Source organism: Coregonus clupeaformis, unplaced genomic scaffold (genome assembly GCF_020615455.1).
Source record: "Coregonus clupeaformis isolate EN_2021a unplaced genomic scaffold, ASM2061545v1 scaf3203, whole genome shotgun sequence".
NCBI lineage: Eukaryota > Metazoa > Chordata > Actinopteri > Salmoniformes > Salmonidae > Coregonus > Coregonus clupeaformis.
The window spans coordinates 25,536-46,802 of NW_025536657.1; the positions used below are offsets into that span (position 1 = coordinate 25,536).

General features: G+C 42.4%; 1 protein-coding gene across 1 annotated transcript; it reads right to left on the reverse strand.

Annotated features, from left to right (window-relative positions):
* Window positions 1-6,611: 6,611 nt before the first annotated feature.
* Window positions 6,612-19,622, reverse strand: LOC123489694 (solute carrier family 15 member 1-like; the record flags this gene model as incomplete). The annotated part of the gene is made up of 4 exons (XM_045220134.1): window positions 19,517-19,622; window positions 19,262-19,344; window positions 7,121-7,207; window positions 6,612-6,701 (listed from the first exon to the last, which is right to left on the reverse strand). Coding segments are annotated over exons 1-4 (366 nt in total), but the record flags the coding sequence as incomplete, so codon positions are not given.
* Between the last annotated feature and the right edge of the window lie 1,645 nt (window positions 19,623-21,267).

A 21,267-nucleotide genomic window follows, 5' to 3' on the forward strand; every position in this document is an offset into this window, starting at 1 on the left:
GTGTGTATAGCGCTGTGTGTATTGTGGGATCCTGTTCCTGTTAGTCTGGTGTGTGTATAGTGTGTATTGTGGGATCCTGTTCCTGTTAGTCTGGTGTGTGTATAGTGTGTATTGTGGGATCTTGTTCCTGTTAGTCTGGTGTGTGTATAGTGTGTATTGTGGGATGTTGTTCCTGTTAGTCTGGTGTGTGTATAGTGTGTATTGTGGGATCCTGTTCCTGTTAGGCTGGTGTGTGTATAGTGTGTATTGTGGGATCTTGTTCCTGTTAGTCTGGTGTGTGTATAGCCCATTGCCTGCTGTGTATAGTGGGATCTTGTTCCTGTTAGTCTGGTGTGTGTATAGTGTGTATTGTGGGATCCTGTTCCTGTTAGTCTGGTGTGTGTATAGTGTGTATTGTGGGATAGCCTGTTCCTGTTAGTCTGGTGTGTGTATAGTGTGGATTGTGGGATCTTGTTCCTGTTAGTCTGGTGTGTGTATAGTGTGTATTGTGGGATGTTGTTCCTGTTAGTCTGGTGTGTGTATAGTGTGTATTGTGGGATCCTGTTCCTGTTAGTCTGGTGTGTGTATAGTGTGTATTGTGGGATCCTGTTCCTGTTAGTCTGGTGTGTGTATAGTGTGTATTGTGGGATTTGTTCCTGTTAGCCTGTTGGTGTTCCTGTTAGTCTGGTGTGTGTATAGTGTGTATTGTGGGATCCTGTTCCTGTTAGTCTGGTGTGTGTATAGTGTGTATTGTGGGATGTTGTTCCTGTTAGCCTGCTGTGTATTGTGGGTGTTGTTCCTGTTAGTCTGGTGTGTGTATAGTGTGTATTGTGGGATCCTGTTCCTGTTAGTCTGGTGTGTGTATAGTGTGTATTGTGGGATGTTGTTCCTGTTAGCCTGTGTGTATTGTGGGATGTTGTTCCTGTTAGTCTGGTGTGTGTATAGTGTGTATTGTGGGATCCTGTTCCTGTTAGTCTGGTGTGTGTATAGCCCATTGCCTGCTGTGTATTGTGGGATGTTGTTCCTGTTAGTCTGGTGTGTGTATAGTGTGTATTGTGGGATGTTGTTCCTGTTAGTCTGGTGTGTGTATAGTGTGTATTGTGGGATCCTGTTCCTGTTAGTCTGGTGTGTGTATAGTGTGTATTGTGGGATCGTGTTCCTGTTAGTCTGGGTGTGTATAGTGTGTATTGTGGGATCTTGTTCCTGTTAGTCTGGTGTGTGTATAGTGTGTATTGTGGGATCCTGTTCCTGTTAGTCTGGTGTGTGTATAGTGTGTATTGTGGGATCTTGTTCCTGTTAGTCTGGTGTGTGTATAGTGTGTATTGTGGGTATAGCCCTGTTAGGCTGGTGTGTGTATAGCCGTGTGTATTGTGGGATCCTGTTCCTGTTAGTCTGGTGTGTGTATAGTGTGTATTGTGGGATCCTGTTCCTGTTAGTCTGGTGTGTGTATAGTGTGTATTGTGGGATCCTGTTCCTGTTAGTCTGGTGTGTGTATAGTGTGTATTGTGGGATCCTGTTCCTGTTAGTCTGGTGTGTGTATAGTGTGTATTGTGGGATCCTGTTCCTGTTAGTCTGGTGTGTGTATAGTGTGTATTGTGGGATCTTGTTCCTGTTAGTCTGGTGTGTGTATAGTGCTGCTGTGTATTGTGGGATCTTGTTCCTGTTAGTCTGGTGTGTGTATAGTGTGTATTGTGGGATCTTGTTCCTGTTAGGCTGGTGTGTGTATAGTGTGTATTGTGGGATCCTGTTCCTGTTAGTCTGGTGTGTGTATAGTGTGTATTGTGGGATCCTGTTCCTGTTAGTCTGGTGTGTGTATAGTGTGTATTGTGGGATCCTGTTCCTGTTAGTCTGGTGTGTGTATAGCTGTGTATTGTGGGATCCTGTTCCTGTTAGTCTGGTGTGTGTATAGTGTGTATTGTGGGATCTTGTTCCTGTTAGTCTGGTGTGTGTATAGTGTGTATTGTGGGATCCTGTTCCTGTTAGTCTGGTGTGTGTATAGTGTGTATTGTGGGATCCTGTTCCTGTTAGTCTGGTGTGTGTATGATGCCTGTGTATAGTGGGATCTTGTTCCTGTTAGTCTGGTGTGTGTATAGTGTGTATTGTGGGATCTTGTTCCTGTTAGTCTGGTGTGTATATAGTGTGTATTGTGGGATGTTGTTCCTGTTAGGCTGGTGTGTGTATAGTGTGTATTGGGGGATCCTGTTCCTGTTAGTCTGGTGTGTGTATAGTGTGTATTGTGGGATGTTGTTCCTGTTAGTCTGGTGTGTGTATAGTGTGTATTGTGGGATCTTGTTCCTGTTAGGCTGGTGTGTGTATAGTGTGTATTGTGGGATGTTGTTCCTGTTAGTCTGGTGTGTGTATAGTGTGTATTGGGGGATCTTGTTCCTGTTAGTCTGGTGTGTATATAGTGTGTATTGTGGGATGTTGTTCCTGTTAGGCTGGTGTGTGTATAGTGTGTATTGGGGGATCTTGTTCCTGTTAGTCTGGTGTGTATATAGTGTGTATTGTGGGATCTTGTTCCTGTTAGTCTGGTGTGTGTATAGTGTGTATTGTGGGGATCTTGTTCCTGTTAGTCTGGTGTGTATACAGTGTGTATTGTGGGATCTTGTTCCTGTTAGTCTGGTGTGTGTATAGTGTGTATTGTGGGATGTTGTTCCTGTTAGTCTGGTGTGTGTATAGCCTGTGTATTGTGGGATGTTGTTCCTGTTAGTCTGGTGTGTGTATAGTGTGTATTGTGGGATGTTGTTCCTGTTAGTCTGGTGTGTGTATAGTGTGTATTGTGGGATCTTGTTCCTGTTAGTCTGGTGTGTGTATAGTGTGTATTGTGGGATCTTGTTCCTGTTAGTCTGGTGTGTGTATAGTGTGTATTGGGGGATCCTGTTCCTGTTAGTCTGGTGTGTGTATAGTGTGCTGTGTGTGGGTGTTGTTCCTGTTAGTCTGGTGTGTGTATAGTGTGTATTGTGGGATCCTGTTCCTGTTAGGCTGGTGTGTGTATAGTGTGTATTGTGGGATCCTGTTCCTGTTAGTCTGGTGTGTGTATAGTGTGTATTGTGGGATCCTGTTCCTGTTAGTCTGGTGTGTGTATAGTGTGTATTGTGGGATGTTGTTCCTGTTAGTCTGGTGTGTGTATAGTGTGTATTGTGGGATGTTGTTCCTGTTAGTCTGGTGTGTGTATAGTGTGTATTGTGGGATCCTGTTCCTGTTAGTCTGGTGTGTGTATAGTGTGTATTGTGGGATCTTGTTCCTGTTAGTCTGGTGTGTGTATAGCCCTGCTGCTGTGTATTGTGGGATCCTGTTCCTGTTAGTCTGGTGTGTGTATAGTGTGTATTGTGGGATCCTGTTCCTGTTAGTCTGGTGTGTGTATAGTGTGTATTGTGGGATGTTGTTCCTGTTAGTCTGGTGTGTGTATAGTGTGTATAGTGGGATCTTGTTCCTGTTAGTCTGGAGTGAGTGTGTATTGTGGGATCCTGTTCCTGTTAGTCTGGTGTGTGTATAGTGTGTATTGTGGGATCTTGTTCCTGTTAGTCTGGTGTGTGTATAGTGTGTATTGTGGGATCTTGTTCCTGTTAGTCTGGTGTGTGTATAGTGTGTATTGTGGGATCCTGTTCCTGTTAGTCTGGTGTGTGTATAGTGTGTATTGTGGGATCCTGTTCCTGTTAGTCTGGTGTGTGTATAGTGTGTATTGTGGGATCTTGTTCCTGTTAGTCTGGTGTGTGTATAGTGTGTATTGTGGGATCTTGTTCCTGTTAGTCTGGTGTGTGTATAGTGTGTATTGTGGGATGTTGTTCCTGTTAGTCTGGTGTGTGTATAGTGTGTATTGTGGGATCTTGTTCCTGTTAGTCTGGTGTGTATTGTGGGATGTTGTTCCTGTCAGGTTGGTGTGTATAGCCCTTTGGACTTCACGTTACGTTGTTTCTTGTTTTGTTGTATGTTTATTTAGTTAATAAACATGTACGCTTTGCACGCTGCACCTTGGTCCGACCCGTCTCTCAACGTTCGTGACAATGGAAAGCTACTGAGGATGGTAGCTGACTCTATAGCCACTCCTGTCTGTCCTATCTTTAATCTGAGCCTAGAGGAAACTCTGTCCTCAGGCCTGGAGGGAAGCCAAAGTAATTCTGCTACCCAAGAATGGTAAAGCAGCCTTTACTGGTTCTAACAGCAGACCTATCAGCTTGCTGCCAGCTCTTAGCAAAATGTTGGAAAAAATTGTGTTTGACCAAATACAATGCTATTTCTCTGTAAACAAATTAACAACAGACTTTCAGCATGCTTATAGGGAAGGGCACTCAACATGTACTGCACTGACACAAATGACTGATTGAAATTGATAAGAAATTGATAAGAAGATTGTGGGAGCTGTACTGTTAGATTTCAGTGCAGCCTTTGATATTATTGACCATAACCTGTTGTTGAAAAACTTATGTGTTATGGCTTTTCAACCTCTGCCATATCGTGGATTCAGAGCTATCTATCTAATAGAACTCAAACGTTTTTCTTTAATGCAATTATTTGGCGTTACCTTAGATTGTAAACTATCATGGTCAAAACATATAGATTCAATGATTGCAAAGATGGGGAAAGATCTGTCCGTAATAAAGAGATGCTCTGCTTTTTGACACCACACTCCACAAAGCAAGTCCTGCAGGCTCTAGTTTTGTCTTATCTTGATTATTGTCCAGTCGTGTGGTCCAGTGCTGCAAGGAAAGACCTAGTTAAGCTGCATCTGGCCCAGAACAGAGCGGCACGTCTTGCTCTTCACTGTAATCAGAGGGCTGATATAAATACTATGTATGCCAGTCTCTCTTAGCTAAGAGTTGAAGAGAGACTGACTACATCACTTTTTCTTTTTATAAGAAACATTGTGTTGAAAATCCCAAATTGTTTGCATAGTCAACTTACACACAGCTCTGACACACACACTTACCCCACCAGACATGCCACCAGGGTCTTTTCACAGTCCACAAATCCAGAACAAATTCAAGAAAGCGTACAGTGTTATATAGAACCATTATTGTATGGAACTCCATTCCATCTCATATTGCTCAAATAAACAGCAAACCTGGTTTAAAAAAACAGATAAAGCAACACCTCACGGCACAACGCCTCTCCCCTATTTCATAGTTTGTGTGTATGTATATGTATTGATATGTAGGCTACGTGTGCCTTTAAAAAAAATGTATGTAGTTCTGTCCTTGAGCTGTTCTTGTCTATTAACGTTCTGTATTATGTCATGTTTCATGTTTTGGACCCCAGGAAGAGTAGCTGCTGCTTTTGCAACAGCTAATGGGGATCCTAATAAAATACCAAATACCAAATACTTCCATTCATTTTTCAAACCAGTATTGGTTTCCTTCAGACGAAGCGTCTCATGGCCTGACAAACAGCGCTCTAGCTCTGCCAACTTTCACCGCAGATGTTGAACATCGGCGGATGATCGGATTGAGACGCATCCAATGCAAAAAGTATCTCTAGCTTAAACTGATATCTGTAACTTAAACAGATCTCTCTAGCTTAAACAGATATCTGTAACTTAAACAGATCTCTCTAGCTTAAACAGATCTCTCTAGCTTAAACTGATATATCTAGCTTAAACAGATCTCTCTAGCTTAAACATATCTCTCTATCTTAAACTGATATCTCTATCTTAAACTGATATCTCTAGCTTAAACAGATCTCTCTAATGTAAACAGATCTCTCTAGCTTAAACAGATCTCTCTAGCTTAAACAGATCTCTCTAGCTTAAACTGATATCTCTAGCTTAAACGGATCTCTCTATTTTAAACGGATCTCTCTATTTTAAACTGATCTCTCTAGCTTAAACGGTTATCTCTAGTTTAAACAGATATCTCTAGCTTAAACATATCTCTCTATCTTAAACAGGTCTCTATAGCTTAAACAGATCTCGCTATCTTAAACAGATCTCTATAGCTTAAACTGATATCTCTAACTTAAACTGATATATCTAGCTTAAACATATCTCTCTAGCTTAAACAGATCTCTCTAGCTTAAACATATCTCTCTATCTTAAACTGATATCTCTATCTTAAACTGATATCTCTAGCTTAAACAGATCTCTCTAATGTAAACAAATCTCTCTAGCTTAAACAGATCTCTCTAGCTTAAACAGATCTCTCTAGCTTAAACTGATATCTCTAGCTTAAACGGATCTCTCTATTTTAAACTGATCTCTCTAGCTTAAACGGTTATCTCTAGTTTAAACAGATATCTCTAGCTTAAACATATCTCTCTATCTTAAACAGATCTCTATAGCTTAAACAGATCTCGCTATCTTAAACAGATCTCTATAGCTTAAACTGATATCTCTAACTTAAACTGATCTCTCTAGTTTAAACTGATCTCTATAGCATAAACATATCTCTCTATCTTAAACAGATCTCTATAGCTTAAACAGATATCTCTATCTTAAACAGATCTCTATAGCTTAAACTGATATCTCTATTTTAAACGGATCTCTTTAGCTTAAACAGATATCCCTAGCTTAAACAGATCTCTCTAGCTCAAACAGATATATTTAGCTTAAACAGATATCTATCTTAAACTGACAGATTTCGAAGGGGATTTTTTTATTGTGTTAATTAAATGTACGGGTTTAGGGTTAGGGTTCTTACCTGTTGGTCAAACAGAGTCCAGAACATGGGAAGGGGGATGTAGAGAAACAGAACCTTCAGCACCATCTTCACCTGGGCCACCAGCAGTTTCTGGATGAGAGGAAGAGAAGGAGAAAAAGAGAGGAAGAGGAGGAGATGAGGAGGAAGAGGAGGAGGAAGAGGAGGAGGAGGAGGAAGAGGAGGAGGAGGAAAAGGAGGAGGAGAGCAGAGAGGAGGAGGAGAGCAGAGAGGAGAAGGAGGAGGAGGAGAAAGGAAGAGGAGGAGGAAGAGGAGAAGAAGGAGGAGAGCAGAGAGGAGAAGGAGGAGGAGGAGAGAGGAAGAGGAGGAGATGAGGAGAGAGGAGGAGGAAGTGGAGGAGGTAAAGGAGGAGGAAGAGGAGAGAGGAAGGATTTATGAATGAGTTCTCTGCATTGTAAACATCCTTCAGTTGACTTGAATTTTCAACAGCTATATGAACTGCTATTTTGGTAGTGTTGGTTTTTCCCATAGAACAGTGAACATGGACCTACATCATATTTCTCATCGGCCCAGTCCATCCAGTGTTCTCTCTTAGGGAACTTCTTGCTGCGATGCCTGAAGCGGTTCTTTATAGCAAACTAGAGGGGAGAGATAGAACACACACACACTTAATAGCTCTGATCAAAACCAGACATTCACATCATGGAGAGTTTCACATGGAAAGATATGACTCTGGAAATCCCCTACTGTCTGGATGTTAATAGACTGTCTTACCCCCTTACTGTCTGGATGTTAATAGACTGTCTTACCCCCTTACTGTCTGTATGTTAATAGACTGTCTTACCCCCTTACTGTCTGGATGTTAATAGACTGTCTTACCCACTTACTGTCTTTATGTTAATAGACTGTCTTACCCCCTTACTGTCTGGATGTTAATAGACTGTCTTACCCCCTTACTGTCTGGATGTTAATAGACTGTCTTACCCCCTTACTGTCTGGATGTTAATAGACTGTCTTACCCCCTTACTGTCTGGATGTTAATAGACTGTCTTACCCCCTTACTGTCTGGATGTTAATAGACTGTCTTACCCCTTACTGTCTGGATGTTAATAGACTGTCTTACCCCCTTACTGTCTGTATGTTAATAGACTGTCTTATCCCTTACTGTCTGGATGTTAATAGACTGTCTTACCCCCTTACTGTCTGGATGTTAATAGACTGTCTAATCCCTTACTGTCTGGATGTTATTAGACTGTCTTACCCCCTTACTGTCTGGATGTTAATAGACTGTCTTACCCCCTTACTGTCTGGATGTTAATAGACTGTCTTACCCCCTTACTGTCTGGATGTTAATAGACTGTCTTACCCCCTTACTGTCTGGATGTTAATAGACTGTCTTACCCCCCTTACTGTCTGGATGTTAATAGACTGTCTTACCCCCTTACTGTCTGGATGTTAATAGACTGTCTTACCCCCTTACTGTCTGGATGTTAATAGACTGTCTTACCCCCTTACTGTCTGGATGTTAATAGACTGTCTTACCCCCTTACTGTCTGGATGTTAATAGACTGTCTTACCCCCTTACTGTCTGGATGTTATTAGACTGTCTTACCCCCTTACTGTCTGGATGTTAATAGACTGTCTTACCCCCTTACTGTCTGGATGTTAATAGACTGTCTTACCCCCTTACTGTCTGGATGTTAATAGACTGTCTTACCCCCCTTACTGTCTGGATGTTAATAGACTGTCTTACCCCCTTACTGTCTGGATGTTAATAGACTGTCTTACCCCCTTACTGTCTGGATGTTAATAGACTGTCTTACCCCCTTACTGTCTGGATGTTAATAGACTGTCTTACCCCCTTACTGTCTGGATGTTATTAGACTGTCTTACCCCCTTACTGTCTGGATGTTAATATACTGTCTTACCCCCTTACTGTCTGGATGTTAATAGACTGTCTTACCCCCTTACTGTCTGGATGTTAATAGACTGTCTTACCCCCTTACTGTCTGGATGTTTATAGACTGTCTTACCCCTTACTGTCTGGATGTTAATAGACTGTCTTACCCCCTTACTGTCTGGATGTTAATAGACTGTCTTACCCCCTTACTGTCTGGATGTTAATAGACTGTCTTACCCCCTTACTGTCTGGATGTTAATAGACTGTCTGAGAAGTCAATGAGAGAAGTAAATTGTATACGTGCAAGACTGATTACGTGACTTCCGTCTCGCTTCCGCATTGTCTCCGTGCTGCTGTGCTGTTTGTTGCTACTTGGCTACCTGCCAAACTATTCACGTTTTACTTTTAATAAACGTTTAATCAATCTCTGTGTTCAACAAATTTACCAACTTTTTAGTTTTGTCCTCACTCATCTTTTTCGTTAAACTTTTTCACCCCGGACGTTTTATCCCGAGACAGAAGAGTCATTTTCCTGTGCGTTTTAGCTGCCAATTTTACTTTATTTTCCTTTTTTCCATCGCAACTTTTTTTCCCTTATTCAACTTTTTCACTCCGGACGCTTTATCTGGACATGGTTCGTCAACATCTTCAACAGCCGAAGCTAAGTAGTAACATTAACATGATGTCTTCTAATTGCAGTCGCTGTACTCATAATATACAGGAGAACGATCGCCTTACGGCGAGAATAGCTGTGCTACAAGCCCAGCTTCAGGCGCAATCGTTAGGCAAGGGTAATTTCAGTGTAGGAAAGGAAGAAACAGCGTCTGTGCCACCAGTAAGTACAGACAGTAACGTTAGTATAAATCCCCCGCACAGTCCCCGCAGCTGGACAACTTTCTCATGGCTTCTGGAGGGAAATACTGTTGGAATGCTCAACCGGTGTCGCTCATTCAGCCGACAGAAACCTTCAACCGGTTTTCCCCATTATGTAGCGAGTCGGAGTCTGAGTCTGAGTCTTCTCTTGTCTCTACTCCTCCCGTTACGGGGTCTGAGACGCCGAAGGCTCCCACCATTAGCTCTGACAAATTGAAAACCCTAGTCATTGGCGACTCCATTACCCGCAGTATTAGACTTAAAAGCGAATCACCCAGCGATCATACACTGTTTACCAGGGGGCAGGGCTACCGACGTTAAGGCTAATCTAAAGATGGTGCTGGCTAAAGCTAAAACTGGCGAGTGTAGAGAGTATAGAGATATTGTTATCCACGTCGGCACCAACGATGTTAGGATGAAACAGTCAGAGGTCACCAAGTGCAACATAGCTTCAGCTTGTAAATCAGCTAGAAAGATGTGTCGGCATCGAGTAATTGTCTCTGGCCCCCTCCCAGTTAGGGGAAGTGACGAGCTCTACAGCAGAGTCTCAGCACTCAATCGCTGGTTGAAAACTGTTTTCTGCCCCTCCCAAAAGATAACATTTGTGGATAATTGGCCCTCTTTCTGGGACTCACCCACAAACAGGACCAAGCCTGACCTGCTGAGGAGTGACGGACTCCATCCTAGCTGGAGGGGTGCTCTCCTCTTATCTACCAACATAGATAGGGCTCTAACTCCTCTAGCCCCACAGTGAAATAGGGTGCAGGCCAGGCAGCAGGCTGTTAGCCAACCTGCCAGCTTAGTGGAGTCTGCCAATAGCATAGTCAGTGTAGTCAGCTCAGCCATACCCATTGAGACTGTGTCTGTGCCTCGACCTAGGTTGGGCAAAACTAAACATGGCGGTGTTCACCCTAGCAATCTTATTAGGATAAAGACCTCCTCCATTCCTGCCATTATTGAAAGAGATCGTGATACCTCACATCTCAAAATAGGGTTACTTAATGTTAGATCCCTCACTTCAAAGGCAGTCATAGTCAATGAACTAATCACTGATCATAATCTTGATGTGATTGGCCTGACTGAAACATGGCTTAAGCCTGATGAATTTGCTGTGTTAAATGAGGCCTCACCTCCTGGTTACACTAGTGACCATATTCCCCGTGCATCCCGCAAAGGCGGAGGTGTTGCTAACATTTACGATAGCAAATTTCAATTTACAAAAAAAAAAAATGGCGTTTTCATCTTTTGAGCTTCTAGTCATGAAATCTATGCAGCCTACTCAATCACTTTTTATAGCTACTGTTTACAGGCCTCCTGGGCCATATACAGCGTTCCTCTCTGAGTTTCCTGAATTCCTATCAGACCTTGTAGTCATAGCAGATCATATTCTAATTTTTGGTGATTTTAATATTCACATGGAGAAGTCCACAGACCCACTCCAAAAGTCTTTCGGAGCCATCATCGACTCAGTGGGTTTTGTCCAACATGTCTCTGGACCTACTCACTGCCACAGTCATACTCTGGACCTAGTTTTGTCCCATGGAATAAATGTTGTAGATCTTAATGTTTTTCCACAAAATCCTGGACTATCGGACCACCATTTTATTACGTTTGCAATCGCAACAAATAATCTGCTCAGACCCCAACCAAGGAGCATCAAAAGTCGTGCTATAAATTCTCAGACAACACAAAAATTCCTTGATGCCCTTCCAGACTCCTTCGGCCTACCCAAGGACGTCAGAGGACAAAAATCAGTTAACCACTTAACTGAGGAACTCAATTTAACCTTGCGCAATACCCTAGATGCAGTTGCACCCCTAAAACGAAAAACATTTGTCATAAGAAACTAGCTCCCTGGTATACAGAAAATACCCGAGCTTTGAAGCAAGCTTCCAGGAAATTGGAACGGAAATGGCGCCACACCAAACTGGAAGTCTTCCGACTAGCTTGGAAAGACAGTACCGTGCAGTACCGAAGAGCCCTCACTGCTGCTCGATCATCCTACTTTTCCAACTTAATCGAGGAAAATAAGAATAATCCAAAATTTATTTTTGATACTGTTGCAAAGCTAACTAAAAAGCAGCATTCCCCAAGAGAGGATGGCTTTCACTTCAGCAGTAATAAATTCATGAACTTCTTTGAGGAAAAGATCATGACCATTAGAAAGCAAATTACGGACTCCTCTTTGAATCTGCGTATTCCTCCAGGGCTTAGCTGTCCTGGATCTGCACAGCTCTGCGAGGGCCTGGGATCGGGAGAGACACTTAAGTGTTTTAGTACTATATCTCTTGACACAATGATGAAAATAATCATGGCCTCTAAACCTTCAAGCTGCATACTGGATCCTATTCCTACTAAACTGCTGAAGGAGCTGCTTCCTGTGCTTGGCCCTCCTATGTTGAACATAATAAACAGCTCTCTATCCACCGGATGTGTACCAAACTCACTAAAAGTGGCAGTGATAAAGCCTCTCTTGAAAAAGCCAAACCTTGACCCGGAAAATATAAAAAACTATCGGCCTATATCGAATCTTCCATTCCTCTCAAAAATTTTAGAAAAAGCTGTTGCGCAGCAACTCACTGCCTTTCTGAAGACAAACAATGTGTACGAAATGCTTCAGTCTGGTTTTAGACCCCATCATAGCACTGAGACTGCACTTGTGAAGGTGGTAAATGACCTTTTAATGGCGTCAGACCGAGGCTCTGCATCTGTCCTCGTGCTACTAGACCTTAGTGCTGCCTTTGACACCATCGATCACCACATTCTTTTGGAGAGACTGGAAACCCAAATTGGTCTACACGGACAAGTTCTGGCCTGGTTTAGATCTTACCTGTCGGAAAGATATCAGTTTGTCTCTGTGAATGGTCTGTCCTCCGACAAATCAACTGTACATTTCGGTGTTCCTCAAGGTTCCGTTTTAGGACCACTATTGTTTTCACTATATATTTTACCTCTTGGGGATGTTATTCGAAAACATAATGTTAACTTTCACTGCTATGCGGATGACACACAGCTGTACATTTCAATGAAACATGGTGAAGCCCCCAAAATTGCCCTCGCTTAGAAGCCTGTGTTTCAGACATAAGGAAGTGGATGGCTGAAAACTTTTTACTTTTAAACTCGGACAAAACAGAGATGCTTGTTCTAGGTCCCAAGAAACAAAGAGATCTTCTGTTAAATCTGACAATTCATCTTGATGGTTGTAAAGTCGTCTCAAATAAAACTGTGAAGGACCTCGGCGTTACTCTTGACCCTGATCTCTCTTTTGACGAACATATCAAGACTGTTTCAAGGACAGCTTTTTCCATCTACGTAACATTGCAAAAATCAGACATTTTCTGTCCAAAAATGATGCAGAAAAATTAATCCATGCATTTGTTACTTCTAGGTTAGGCTACTGCAATGCTCTATTTTCCGGCTACCCGGATAAAGCACTAAATAAACTTCAGTTAGTGCTAAATACGGCTGCTAGAATCCTGACTAGAACCAAGAAATTTGATCATATTACTCCAGTGCTAGCTTCCCTACACTGGCTTCCTGTTAAGGCAAGGGCTGATTTCAAGGTTTTACTGTTAACCTATAAAGCGTTACATGGGCTTGCTCCTACCTATCTTTCCGAGTTGGTCCTGCCGTACATACCAATACATGCGCTACGGTCACAAGGCAGGCCTCCTAATTGTCCCTAGAATTTCTAAGCAAACAGCGGGAGGCAGGGGCTTTCTCCTATAGATCTCCATTTTTATGGAACAGTCTGCCTACCCATGTGAGAGACGCAGACTCGGTCTCAACCTTTAAGTCTTTACTGAAGACTTATCTCTTCAGTAGGTCATATGATTGAGTGTAGGCCCAGGAGTGTGAAGGTGAACGGAAAGGCTCTGGAGCAACGAACAGCCCTTGCTGTCTCTGCCGGGCCGGTTCCCCTCTCCACTGGGGTTCTCTGCCTCTAACCCTGTTGCAGGGGCTGAGTCACTGGCTTGCTGGTGCTCTTTCATGCCGTCCCTGGGAGGGGTGCGTCACTTGAGTGGGTTGAGTTACTGACGTGATCTTCCTGTCTGGGTTGGCGCCCCCCCCCCTTGGTTTGTGCTGTGGTGGAGACCTCTGTGGGCTATACTCGGCCTTGTCTCAGGATTGTAAGTTGGTGGTTGAGGATATCCCTCTAGTGGTGCGGGGGCTGTGCTTTGGCAGAGTGGGTGGGGTTATATCCTTCCTGTTTGGCCCTGTCCGGGGTTTCTTCGGATGGGGCCACAGTGTCTCCCGGACCGCTCCTGTCTCAGCCTCCAGTATTTATGCTGCAGTAGTTTATGTGTCGGGGGCTGGGGTTAGTTGGTTATACCTGGAGTACTTCTCCTGTCTTATCCAGTGTCCTGTGTGAATTTAAGTATGCTCTCTCTCTAATTCTCTCGTTCTCTCTTTCTCTCTGAGAACCTGAGCCCTAGGACCATACGTCAGGACTACCGGGCATGATGACACCTTGCTGTCCCCAGTCCGCCTGGCCTTGCTGCTATTCCAGTTTCAACTGTTCTGCCTGCGGTTACGAAACCCCCTACCTGTCCCAGACCTGCTGTTTTCAACTCTTAATGATCGGCTCTGAAAAGCCAACTGAGAGACCTGAGCACCTAGGACCATCGTCGGGACTACCGGCCGTGGTGACTCCTTGCTGTCCCCAGTCCGCCTGGCCTTGCTGCTATTCCAGTTTCAACTGTTCTGCCTGCGGTTATGGAACCCCCTACCTGTCCCAGACCTGCTGTTTTCAACTCTTAATGATCGGCTATGAAAAAGCCAACTGAGATTTATTCCTGATTATTATTTGACCATGCTTGTCACTTATGAACATTTTTGAACATCTTGGCATGGTTCTGTTATAATCTTCACCCGGCACAGCCAGAAGAGGACTGGCCACCCCTCATAGCCTGGTTCCTCTCTGGGTTTCTTCCTAGGTTTTCGCCTTTCTAGGGAGTTTTCCTAGCCACCGTGCTTCTACACCTGCATTACTAGCTGTTTGGGGTTTTAGGCTGGGTTTCTGTACAGCACTTCGAGATATTAGCTGATGTAAGAAGGGCTATATAAAATAAAATTGATTGATTGATTGATTGATGTTAATAGACTGTCTTACCCCCTTACTGTCTGGATGTTAATAGACTGTCTTACCCCCTTACTGTCTGGATGTTAATAGACTGTCTTACCCCCTTACTGTCTGGATGTTAATAGACTGTCTTACCCCCTTACTGTCTTTATGTTATTAGACTGTCTTACCCCCTTACTGTCTGTATGTTAATAGACTGTCTAATCCCTTACTGTCTGGATGTTAATAGACTGTCTTACCCCCTTACTGTCTTTATGTTAATAGACTGTCTTACCCCCTTACTGTCTGGATGTTAATAGACTGTCTTACCCCCTTACTGTCTGGATGTTAATAGACTGTCTTACCCCCTTACTGTCTGGATGTTAATAGACTGTCTTACCCCCTTACTGTCTGGATGTTAATAGACTGTCTTACCCCCTTACTGTCTGTATGTTAATAGACTGTCTTACCCCCTTACTGTCTGGATGTTAATAGACTGTCTTACCCCCTTACTGTCTGGATGTTAATAGACTGTCTTACCCCCTTACTGTCTGGATGTTAATAGACTGTCTTACCCCCTTACTGTCTTTATGTTAATATACTGTCTTACCCCCTTACTGTCTGGATGTTAATAGACTGTCTTACCCCCTTACTGTCTTTATGTTATTAGACTGTCTAATCCCTTACTGTCTGGATGTTAATAGACTGTCTAATCCCTTACTGTCTGGATGTTAATAGACTGTCTAATCCCTTACTGTCTGGATGTTATTAGACTGTCTTACCCCCTTACTGTCTGGATGTTAATAGACTGTCTTACCCCCTTACTGTCTGGATGTTAATAGACTGTCTTACCCCCTTACTGTCTGGATGTTAATAGACTGTCTTACCCCCTTACTGTCTGGATGTTAATAGACTGTCTTACCCCCTTACTGTCTGGATGTTAATAGACTGTCTTACCCCCTTACTGTCTTTATGTTATTAGACTGTCTTACCCCTTACTGTCTGTATGTTAATAGACTGTCTAACCCCCTTACTGTCTGGATGTTAATAGACTGTCTTACCCCTTACTGTCTTTATGTTAATAGACTGTCTTACCCCTTACTGTCTGGATGTTAATAGACTGTCTTAACCCCTTACTGTCTGGATGTTAATAGACTGTCTTACCCCCTTACTGTCTGGATGTTAATAGACTGTCTTACCCCCTTACTGTCTGGATGTTAATAGACTGTCTTACCCCCTTACTGTCTGTATGTTAATAGACTGTCTTACCCCCTTACTGTCTGGATGTTAATAGACTGTCTAATCCCTTACTGTCTGTATGTTAATAGACTGTCTTACCCCCTTACTGTCTGGATGTTAATAGACTGTCTAACCCCCTTACTGTCTGGATGTTAATAGACTGTCTTAACCCCTTACTGTCTGGATGTTAATAGACTGTCTTACCCCCTTACTGTCTGGATGTTAATAGACTGTCTTAACCCCTTACTGTCTGGATGTTAATAGACTGTCTTACCCCCTTACTGTCTGGATGTTAATAGACTGTCTTAACCCCTTACTGTCTGGATGTTAATAGACTGTCTAACCCCCTTACTGTCTGGATGTTAATAGACTGTCTAATCCCCCTTACTGTCTGGATGTTAATAGACTGTCTTACCCCCTTACTGTCTGTATGTTAATAGACTGTCTTACCCCCTTACTGTCTGGATGTTATTAGACTGTCTTATCCCCTTACTGTCTGGATGTTAATAGACTGTCTAACCCCCTTACTGTCTGGATGTTAATAGACTGTCTTACCCCTTACTGTCTGGATGTTAATAGACTGTCTTACCCCTTACTGTCTGGATGTTAATAGACTGTCTAATCCCCTTACTGTCTGGATGTTAATAGACTGTCTTACCCCCTTACTGTCTGGATGTTAATAGACTGTCTAACCCCTTACTGTCTGGATGTTAATAGACTGTCTTACCCCCTTACTGTCTGGATGTTAATAGACTGTCTTACCCTTACTGTCTGGATGTTATTAGACTGTCTTAACCCCCTTACTGTCTGGATGTTAATAGACTGTCTTACCCCCTTACTGTCTGGATGTTAATAGACTGTCTTACCCCCTTACTGTCTGGATGTTAATAGACTGTCTTACCCACTTACTGTCTGGATGTTAATAGACTGTCTTACCCCTTACTGTCTGGATGTTATTAGACTGTCTTACCCCTTACTGTCTGGATATTAATAGACTGTCTTACCCCCTTACTGTCTGGATGTTAATAGACTGTCTTACCCCCTTACTGTCTGGATGTTAATAGACTGTCTTACCCCCTTACTGTCTGGATGTTAATAGACTGTCTTACCCCCTTACTGTCTGGATGTTAATAGACTGTCTTACCCCCTTACTGTCTGGATGTTAATAGACTGTCTTACCCCCTTACTGTCTGGATGTTAATAGACTGTCTTACCCCTTACTGTCTGGATGTTAATAGACTGTCTTACCCCCTTACTGTCTGGATGTTAATAGACTGTCTAACCCCCTTACTGTCTGGATGTTATTAGACTGTCTTACCCCCTTACTGTCTGGATGTTAATAGACTGTCTTACCCCTTACTGTCTGGATGTTAATAGACTGTCTTACCCCCTTACTGTCTGGATGTTAATAGACTGTCTTACCCCCTTACTGTCTGGATGTTAATAGACTGTCTTACCCCCTTACTGTCTGGATGTTTATAGACTGTCTTACCCCCTTACTGTCTGGATGTTAATAGACTGTCTTACCCCCTTACTGTCTGGATGTTAATAGACTGTCTTACCCCTTACTGTCTGGATGTTAATAGACTGTCTTACCCCCTTACTGTCTGGATGTTAATAGACTGTCTTACCCCCCTTACTGTCTGGATGTTAATAGACTGTCTTACCCCCTTACTGTCTGGATGTTAATAGACTGTCTTACCCCCTTACTGTCTGGATGTTAATAGACTGTCTTACCCCCTTACTGTCTGGATGTTAATAGACTGTCTTACCCCCTTACTGTCTGGATGTTAATAGACTGTCTTACCCCCTTACTGTCTGGATGTTTATAGACTGTCTTACCCCCTTACTGTCTGGATGTTAATAGACTGTCTTACCCCCTTACTGTCTGGATGTTAATAGACTGTCTTACCCCCTTACTGTCTGGATGTTAATAGACTGTCTTACCCCCTTACTGTCTGGATGTTAATAGACTGTCTTACCCCTTACTGTCTGGATGTTAATAGACTGTCTTACCCCCTTACTGTCTGGATGTTAATAGACTGTCTTACCCCCTTACTGTCTGGATGTTAATAGACTGTCTAATCCCTGACTGTCTGGATGTTAATAGACTGTCTTACCCCCTTACTGTCTGGATGTTAATAGACTGTCTTACCCCCTTACTGTCTGGATGTTAATAGACTGTCTTACCCCCTTACTGTCTGGATGTTAATAGACTGTCTTACCCCTTACTGTCTGGATGTTAATAGACTGTCTTACCCCCTTACTGTCTGGATGTTAATAGACTGTCTTACCCCCTTACTGTCTGTATGTTAATAGACTGTCTTACCCCCCTTACTGTCTGGATGTTAATAGACTGTCTTACCCCCTTACTGTCTGGATGTTATTAGACTGTCTTAACCCCTTACTGTCTGGATGTTAATAGACTGTCTTAACCCCTTACTGTCTGGATGTTAATAGACTGTCTTACCCCTTACTGTCTGGATGTTAATAGACTGTCTTACCCCCCTTACTGTCTGGATGTTAATAGACTGTCTTACCCCCCTTACTGTCTGGATGTTAATAGACTGTCTTACCCCTTACTGTCTGGATGTTAATAGACTGTCTACTCCCCTTACTGTCTGGATGTTAATAGACTGTCTAACCCCCTTACTGTCTGGATGTTAATAGACTGTCTTACCCCCTTACTGTCTGGATGTTAATAGACTGTCTTACCCCCTTACTGTCTGGATGTTAATAGACTGTCTTACCCCCTTACTGTCTGGATGTTAATAGACTGTCTTACCCCCTTACTGTCTGGATGTTAATAGACTGTCTAATCCCTTACTGTCTGTATGTTAATAGACTGTCTAATCCCCTTACTGTCTGGATGTTAATAGACTGTCTTACCCCCTTACTGTCTGTATGTTAATAGACTGTCTTACCCCCCTTACTGTCTGGATGTTATTAGACTGTCTAATCCCTTACTGTCTGTATGTTAATAGACTGTCTAATCCCTTACTGTCTGTATGTTAATAGACTGTCTAATCCCTTACTGTCTGTATGTTAATAGACTGTCTAATCCCTTACTGTCTGGATGTTATTAGACTGTCTTACCCCCTTACTGTCTGGATGTTAATAGACTGTCTTACCCCCTGACTGTCTGGATGTTAATAGACTGTCTTACCCCCTTACTGTCTGGATGTTAATAGACTATCTTACCCCCTTACTGTCTGGATGTTAATAGACTGTCTTACCCCCCTTACTGTCTGGATGTTAATAGACTGTCTTAACCCCTTACTGTCTGTATGTTAATAGACTGTCTAATCCCCTTACTGTCTGTATGTTAATAGACTGTCTTACCCCCCTTACTGTCTGGATGTTAATAGACTGTCTTACCCCCTTACTGTCTGGATGTTAATAGACTGTCTTACCCCCTTACTGTCTGGATGTTAATAGACTGTCTTACCCCCTTACTGTCTGGATGTTAATAGACTGTCTAATCCCTTACTGTCTGTATGTTAATAGACTGTCTAATCCCTTACTGTCTGGATGTTAATAGACTGTCTTACCCCCTTACTGTCTGGATGTTAATAGACTGTCTTACCCCTTACTGTCTATGTTAATAGACTGTCTTACCCCGATGCACTTGCAGACCTCCAGCATAATGTTGCCTTTAGGAGCAGTCTTGTTGTACATGCCACTGCCAACGATGAACACGACTGTGGAAACACAGAGAGACATCCGCCTCTGTTAACTAAACAGAGAGTCATAGATGAGATACAGTGGACAGACAGACAGAGTTCAGATCAATACTGATGAATGTTAGGAAGGAAGCAACTCCATGAAGTGTAAACGAGGTCAGGGTTAGGAAACGAGGGTAACAGTACTCACTGAGAGCCACCACCATCAGGGCTGCAGGGACGCCGAAGGCCAGAGGATAGCACTTCTGTTGAGAGTGGATACCACACTCCTGGCCTGGAGGAGGGGACACACACATGGTTTTGGGTTATTGTGGTATTGGATGTAGAAACTGTCCATATTCCACAGGCATAATGATAGTAGTGTAAAGGCTGACCAGGTTAATGTTAGTTTAGGGTTAGTAATGTAAAGGCTGACCAGGTTAATGTTAGTTTAGGGTTAGTAATGTAAAGGCTGACCAGGTTAATGTTAGTTTAGGGTTAGTAATGTAAAGACTGACCAGGTTAATGTTAGTTTAGGGTTAGTAATGTAAAGGCTGACCAGGTTAATGTTAGTTTAGGGTTAGTAATGTAAAGGTTGACCAGGTTAATGTTAGTTTAGGGTTAGTAATGTAAAAGGCTGACCAGGTTAATGTTAGTTTAGGGTTAATAATGTAAAAGGCTGACCAGGTTAATGTTAGTTTAGGGTTAGTAATGTAAAGGCTGACCAGGTTAATGTTAGTTTAGGGTTAGTAATGTAAAGACTGACCAGGTTAATGTTAGTTTAGGGTTAGTAATGTAAAGGCTGACCAGGTTAATGTTAGTTTAGGGGTTAGTAATGTAAAAAGACTGACCAGGTTAATGTTAGTTTAGGGTTAGTAATGTAAAGGCTGACCAGGTTAATGTTAGTTTAGGGTTAGTAATGTAAAGGCTGACCAGGTTAATGTTAGTTTAGGGTTAGTAATGTAAAGGCTTGACCAGGTTAATGTTAGTTTAGGGTTAGTAATGTAAAGGCTGACCTGGTTAATGTTAGTTTAGGGTTAGTAATGTAAAAGGCTGACCAGGTTAATGTTAGTTTTAGGGTTAGTAATGTAAAAGGCTGACCAGGTTAATGTTAGTTTAGGGTTAGTAATGTAAAGGCTGACCAGGTTAATGTTAGTTTAGGGTTAGTAATGTAAAAGGCTGACCAGGTTAATGTTAGTTTAGGGTTAGTAATGTAAAGGCTGACCAGGTTAATGTTAGTTTAGGGTTAGTAATGTAAAGGCTGACCAGGTATAATGTTAGTTTAGGGTTAGTAATGTAAAGGCTGACCAGGTTAATGTTAGTTTAGGGTTAGTAATGTAAAGGCTGACCAGGTTAGTGTTAGTTTAGGGTTAGTAATGTAAAGGCTGACCAGGTTAGTGTTAGTTTAGGGTTAGTAATGTAAAGGGGCTGACCAGGTTAATGTTAGTTTAGGGTTAGTAATGTAAAGGCTGACCAGGTTAATGTTAGTTTAGGGTTAGTAATGTAAAGGCTGACCAGGTTAATGTTAGTTTAGGGTTAGTAATGTAAAGGCTGACCAGGTTAATGTTAGTTTAGGGTTAGTAATGTAAAGGCTGACCAGGTTAATGTTAGTTTAGGGTTAGTAATGTAAAGGCTGACCAGGTTAATGTTAGTTTAGGGTTAGTAATGTAAAGGCTGACCAGGTTAATGTTAGTTTAGGGTTAGTAATGTAAAGGCTGACCAGGTTAATGTTAGTTTAGGGTTAGTAATGTAAAGGCTGACCAGGTTAATGTTAGTTTAGGGTTAGTAATGTAAAGGCTGACCGTTAATGTTAGTTTAGGGTTAGTAATGTAAAGGCTGACCAGGTTAATGTTAGTTTAGGGTTAGTAATGTAAAGGGGCTGACCAGGTTAATGTTAGTTTAGGGTTAGTAATGTAAAAGGCTGACCAGGTTAATGTTAGTTTAGGGTTAGTAATGTAAAGG